Source organism: Loa loa (genome assembly GCF_000183805.2).
Source record: "Loa loa unplaced genomic scaffold supercont3.129, whole genome shotgun sequence".
Taxonomy (NCBI): domain Eukaryota; kingdom Metazoa; phylum Nematoda; class Chromadorea; order Rhabditida; family Onchocercidae; genus Loa; species Loa loa.
Window position 1 is genome coordinate 126861 of NW_018108309.1, and position 6843 is coordinate 133703.

At 35.2% G+C, this 6843-nt stretch overlaps 1 protein-coding gene across 2 annotated transcripts; it reads left to right on the plus strand.

Annotated features, from left to right (window-relative positions):
* Positions 1 to 887: 887 nt before the first annotated feature.
* Positions 888 to 6732, plus strand: LOAG_08490. Of its 2 annotated transcripts, XM_003144021.2 has the most exons (14): positions 888 to 1035; positions 1170 to 1251; positions 1408 to 1519; positions 1637 to 1806; positions 2046 to 2263; positions 2433 to 2579; positions 2727 to 2822; positions 3865 to 4068; positions 4170 to 4320; positions 4566 to 4676; positions 4791 to 4994; positions 5110 to 5357; positions 5642 to 5764; positions 6006 to 6732. In XM_003144021.2, exons 1-14 carry the CDS (start codon positions 907 to 909, stop codon positions 6138 to 6140), a joined length of 2130 nt encoding a protein of 709 aa, XP_003144069.1. In that variant the 5' UTR covers positions 888 to 906; the 3' UTR covers positions 6141 to 6732. The 2 variants fall into 2 exon arrangements, with proteins under 2 accessions (XP_003144069.1, XP_020305866.1); XM_020447715.1 differs by lacking the exon at positions 888 to 1035 and having other exon boundaries at positions 1133 to 1251.
* The last annotated feature ends 111 nt before the right edge of the window (positions 6733 to 6843 follow it).

The window sequence follows — 6843 nt, forward strand, 5'->3', positions numbered from 1 at the left end:
TGGTGATTTCGCAATGTCAAAGAGTGTAACAGTACGCGTTCGTAACGATGTTTTTGAGGGGCGAATATATCTACGCCAAACTGATGTGCGAGAATCTTCAGATGGATCAAAAAAAAGCACTTAGTCACTTTGTTATATTAAAATTTAAAGTCCAAATAAAAGTTCTTGAAATTGCAAATGTTATTTTGAATTTCCTAAAACGAAAATCGTTTTTGGACAATACATCAGTTATATATTTGCAATATAGAATAATCTTTTCTTGGTAACTACAACCACCCAACTTGTCCCTCATCTCGAGATATCCCAGATTACTAAGTTAATATGGAACGGGAGTGTACGATTGTGCACGAAGAAAGTTATTGTGCTGCAATAAGTGCGCTGATTCGTCGAATCATTTTGTTGACGTTGTACGTCTTCCCTTGTATCCCACTGGCAAATTGTTACTGGGTGGACTCAGTGAGGTTGAAGAGGTGGTGGACAGGGACTCTTGGGGAAATATGTTTTATACGACAGTGACCACGGAGATTCTTTACAAGATAGTGGCAACAAAAGGTTGCAAGCTTGGATGGGAAGACTAATTGCTTGGATGTTTTGTTGCCCATCTCGAATACCTGGCAGTTTTGCACACTTTTTTTTGCTTTTTCTCTTGGTCTCTCTGAAAAGCACTGCACTGAATGGACAGTGGGATCTTCAAGGATATCTTCGGACAGCAATAGGAACCACAGTGAAGTCATGCTATTTTCTAGACTTCTCAAAGAGTTAGGAGCTTATATACTTCGTTTCGTTCGCTGCTAATATGAAAATGACATCTGTTCGCTTTCAGCTCATTTTCTTCGTTGATTATTTAGCGAAAAACTATCTCGGGATTTGCATGTTAAAACATTTTTACTTATAGGTTATTCGATAATGATATTGAGGTGGATTGTAGTTTTGCTACTTTCTTTACCATTTTTATTTGGAATTAAACCAAATTCTCCACCATTAAAAGGCGATAATTCCAACACCAATATTGAAGACGAGGGGTCTGAAAAAAAGGTTGTTTCAGTTCTCGCGAAGGCTCAGTAACATGGCAATAAGATTTTTCCGTTCATTTTTCACCTGTTTAGGTGCCATTATTTAAGTTTGATTTTTTCGATTATTCACTTTCTTAGGTTTTTGATAGCTTTCAGGAAGAACGAACCACTGATAGATTAGTTCTGTTAAATAACGAAGGAGAAACGATGGATACAATGAGTCAGAAGCAGTCACCCGGTATTTACACGACTTTTTGTTTTTTGACAATTTGTGCTTGAAGCATGTGAAGTGATACTTTTCTTTGTTCGATGTATACAGGACACAAGCAGTTCTAACCGAAAAGTTTATGGTTCTTGATGAGTTTGTAATTCTTTTTATGATTTTTATTTTTAGCGACTTATGATATCACAAATGATGATATTGAAAAAATGTCGAACGCAGCAGTTGAAGTCTCTGCAGTGCCATCAGCTGGTGATGAGTTTACAAAAGAAAAAGTAGTGGAACGGTAAACACTGGAGAAGATTGACTAGTTAGAAATTCAAGATGTTAATTCATTCAGTTTTCATATTATTATATGTTATTGCCATTTGATTTCTGAGTTTGTTGTAACTTCTATTAACAGGAGCGGAACTGAACAAACAGAAGCTGAGAAAAGAGGAGATGAATTATATCGCACAGCAATGCGATTTCTGGATAAGGGACGAGCTGCTTCGACTGAAGCTAAAAGAGCTGCATATAGACTTCTAGATGAAGCTGCCCAACTCAAGCACAAAGAGGCAATGAAGTTAACTGGTGCGTTATATGTAGTTGTGTATACCTGTTGAAAATAAGTATAAAAACTTTAAAATAAGTGTAAAAACGTTTAAAATAAGTATAAAAACGCAGAGATATCAATACTTTTAGTTATCTTATAGGTATGGATGCGATAATATTGTTTTCATTTACGTGACGGCCTTTTTTACGGTTTCTTTCAAATATTGTTTCATTTTATTATCCATCAGAGGTCTAGGTCTAAATAATGCCTTTTCTAGCTTTTGCATATTTATTTGGTGATTATACGCGATGGAATATTGATGAAGCACGAGCAGTATTTGAAGAATTGGCAGCGGGTGGTTCAGCTGATGCACAGCTCGCCTTAGGATTCATGCATGCTATTGGTTTAGGCGTTCCGGAGTCTTCGCAAGCAAAAGCACTAATTTACTACACTTTCTCTGCTTTGGGTGGAAACCCTTTGGCTCAGATGGCCTTAGTACATCTTTTATTCTATTTCTCATTTTCAGTTTTAATTGAGATAGAATTCTTATTAATGTCTTTTCACTGGTGTGGGAAGACCGTATTTGATGGATTCATAGTCTTTTATTTTTTTTGACTGTTCATGCTGAACTTGTCGCTTGATTTCACTGCTTTGCTAATTTCAGGGTTACCGGCATTGGTCGGGTATTTCCGTGCAACAAAACTGTGAGCGTGCACTTACTTGGTACAGAAAAGTAGCTCAGCGTGTAAATGAGCAAGTCCGCATCTCAGGTGGTACAGCAATGCAACGAATACGATTGCCTGATGAACAGGTTTAAAATATTTGATTTGTGATCTACTTTGCACCTCACTTTTACTTTTCTTGAAATTTTTGCATTTTTGGAGATGAAGAATTTCGAGATTTCTTGCTGCTGAACACTTTCTTCCGTCTTTTGTCCTTGTTACCAAAGTTTTTTCAGGACACTGTCAGTACCTCTTCCTCGAGTTCGATTCTCGACTCTAACTTGTTAAATTATTACAAATATTTGGCAGATAAAGGCGATTTGCAAGCACAGGTAAGAATCAGCATATGGAAATATGCTCAACTGTAACATGATCCCGTTATATTCTTATATTTGTTGAACTGCGCTGAAAAAATTGGACCTGGGAGATTAGTTATTCGTATGTGACCGTTATATTTAGACCTGCATTTGTTGATATCATTTTATTTGACATCCAGTTTAGATAACCATTCAAACAAGCAAATTTGCAATGACACCCTCCCATAGTATCACTTTTCGAATAGGATAAAAATGTGAGAACAATGATGATTCATTTATGACCCTGAACCCTTCCACTCGTTGACGATATTACTGTCATTACAATTTACCTTAAAGGAAGCATCTTTTGCTGGAGGTGTAACAGTGGAAGGTTAAAATAAATGAAAAATAAATAAAGCTCTCATCGTGAAGAACTAAATTCATCGGATGTTAGGAAAATAATGTTAAGAAGAGCAAAGATCAAACGCGCAGTTAAAAGAAAAATGGGTTACCAGTGTGGAAGCATGATAAATTATTGGTTTAACTGTGAAATCAATGTGGGAAACTTCGAAATAAATGCCCTTTTTCACAAATTACGGTCATACAAACTGGAAATGAAAGTTCAGGACGGGTCAAGCTTCAAAGCACTACAGTATAAAATAAATCACTTTTAGCCATGTTATGCATGGCAGGATTTCAAATCGTACCATGTGTAATAGTGGCTTAAAGGAAATGTCATTATGAGAACAATTTTTATCACTAAAAATAATGGCAAAAAAACAAACGTTACTGGCAGAAAATAGTCATTAAAAATGTAAGGGTGGTCACCATATAGTTTTTTTACGTTCACACGATCTTTCCTGTACGGCAGTTGGTTTCTTTGATTCAGATGGTAATCGTTATTTGATAAGGGAAAAAAGATGTTCTTGAATTTTGAATCCTGATTTTGAAACAAGGTTTACTAAGCAATGTGTGTATTACCGAGTTCTTGCTGTGATTACCAATTTTAACGTGTTCGATATGTCTTTAATGTACTACCTATGATGATTTGGTTCTACTGATGGAAATTTAATTTAAGGTTGGTCTTGGTCAGCTATACTTAACTGGTGGACGAGGCGTGGAACAAAATATGGATTTAGCCAGTCAGTATTTTTCAACAGCTGCTCAGGCGGGTAGCACTAATGCATATGCATATCTGGGCAAAATGTATTTGGATGGCACATCAGCGACACCACAGGATAATGCTACTGCTTTTCAATTTTTTAAAAAAGCAGCAGATAAGGTATTGCGATGTGTTACAGTTCAGTCGTATATTTTGCATATATTTGTAATTTAATGACAATTTGAAATAGCAGTAAATATTTGCTTTGTTTTGGTTTGTAGGGGAATCCAGTTGGACAAAGTGGTCTGGCCATAATGTATATGTATGGTAAAGGAGTAAAACAGGATTATACCAAGGCGGCGAAATTGTTTACTTTGGCCGCTGAACAAGGATGGGTTGATGGGCAATTAAATTTAGGCTATCTTCATTTCAGTAAGTTTGTATAATTATATGTATAATTTCTAGCTTCGTATATTTTGGATTATTTTTCTTAGATATGTCATGTTTTTCGAGCCACTAGGGTATTTTATTATTCTAACTTAGAAGCAGAAGCCAAGAAAGTATACTTCAAACGGTTTCCCCTACTTTTAACGTAAATTTGAAATGAGTCTTAATGATTAACTGCTTACAGGGCATTTCATGTTATCATGAATCTGTGAATGCCGATGTATTTTCAGGAGGGCTCGGAGTAAAGAGGGACTTTAAGTTGGCCATAAAATATTTTCAGCTGGCTTCCCAATCAGGGCATGTCAATGCTTATTTTAATCTGGCACAAATTCACGCTACAGGTGGTCATTCTCAACAATTTTTATTCTGGATTTATTTGATCTATGAAGCAATTTTCTGTTTCACTTTCTTCCGCTCTTTATGAAGCATACTGAATGGATTTCATAATTTTTCAGGTACTGGTGTACCTCGAAACTGTCATACAGCTGTTGAACTATACAAGAATGTTGCTGAACGAGGACGTTGGTCCGAGCGTCTTATGGAAGCATATGCTAGTTATCGTAGTGGGCGAGTAGATGAAGCTGCCTTCAAGTATCTTTTTTTAGCCGAGCTAGGCTATGAACCAGCACAAACCAATTTCGCTTATATTATCGATCGTGGTAAGTTCCTCGAATGATTTTGCAGAGAATATGGAATTATCATATGATTATGATTTCTGAAAGAACAACAAGTAATGTTGTATCGTTTGTCTATTTTAATTCTTCTAATTTTTAGGAGAATCGAATCTGTTTCCGAGTGAAGAGGCATTACAACGTGCTTTACTTCACTGGCAGCGTTCCGCAAATCAAGATTATGCTTACGCGCGCATAAAATTAGGGGATTATTATTATTACGGTTATGGTACTCCCGTTGATTACGAAATGGCGGCAGCACAATATAAAATTGCTAGTGACCGACATCAAGCCGCACAGGCAATGTTCAATTTGGGCTATATGCATGAGCAAGGCCTTGGGATCAATAAGGTTTCTTTCCAAGCAATTCCTTTTTATTTTTACGTATTCCGGAAATTTATTCAAGTTTAACTTATATAATGACATACAGCAATCTTTATTGTCGGCATGTACTGGTTTGTTGTCAAATCATTGTTAACTTAAAGTTTCGTGGTCTTCAAAATCAAACCGATTCTTATTATTGTCTTGCAGTATTTTTAGAAAATAAATTGCAGTACTTTTGGAAAATAAATAAGGCCAAAAGTCGAATTTCAAATAAATGACTGGATTCTGGAAATTTTTGGAATATATTTCAGGATATTCATTTGGCAAAACGATTTTATGACATGGCGGCGGAAACAAGTGCGGATGCTTATATGCCAGTTAATCTCGCTCTCATGAAACTTACTGCTCTCTTCTTAGTGGAATATTTTAAAGAGGTTAGTGTGAAAATGATTCGCGCAGTTATTTAAGTCGATGAAGTACTGAATTAAGTTTTGTACTTTCAATGCTCATGCTACTCTCCTAATTCTAGCCGTAGTTATTGCATGTTGTTAATTTTTGCGAAGAAAAGATATTTATTGCTCATCTTTTGTGCGCTTAATTCATGGGAAGTAGATTTCGAGACTTTGTAATTTCTAAATTATGATTAATAATAGTATAAAGGCAAATATTTTTCAGAATTCTTTTGTGACAATGCTCGATTATGTCTTCGGTGCTAACTGGGACTTGTATGCGATAACGTTATGCCTTGGCTTAATAGTTATGTTATGGATGGGTTATAGAAGGCAGAGGCTTGTGGGGCTTGTGCATTGAGACATCTTCAAGTTGCAAGTGCTTTGCAGAGCCTCCTCTTCAATATCTTTTGGAAGCATGGGAATAACTGTAATATTTGCGGAAATATATTATTTTAGATTTTTATCCATTTACTTCTTTTGTATTCATCGAATTACATTTCCTTTTATTAAAACTCGAGGTTTTATCTGTAGTATACGTCATGGACTTATGTTACTCTACCCTTTATCCTTTTGCATTGTTCAGATGTGAAAGTAGCTTATTCTTAAAGGAAATTAAAGATCTATTGTTTTTCAAATGCAATGTGGCAGCCTTGGTATAATATTTGAGTTAATTTTATATTTCTGGGATGCGAATGTTTCCTCATTTCCTTTTTACTTGTACATGCTTTTTAAGCCAAGTTAGCGGATACGGGTAAATGCATCGTACCATCTAACAAATAGTAGTGTCAACGTATTTCTTATTCATTTTCTTATCTCTTTTATTGTTTCTTAATCGGGCGTATTTATAGCTATTTGTTTCGTTATGTTTCATCATCTTTATAAGCATTGTTTTTAGGAGATGGACTGATTATGGCAAATAAAACTTCCATTATGTGATAATTTTTACGGAAAGGGCACTAGTCTAGACTATTATATATACATATATATATATATATATATATATATATATATATATATATATATATATATATATATATATATATATATATATATATATATAT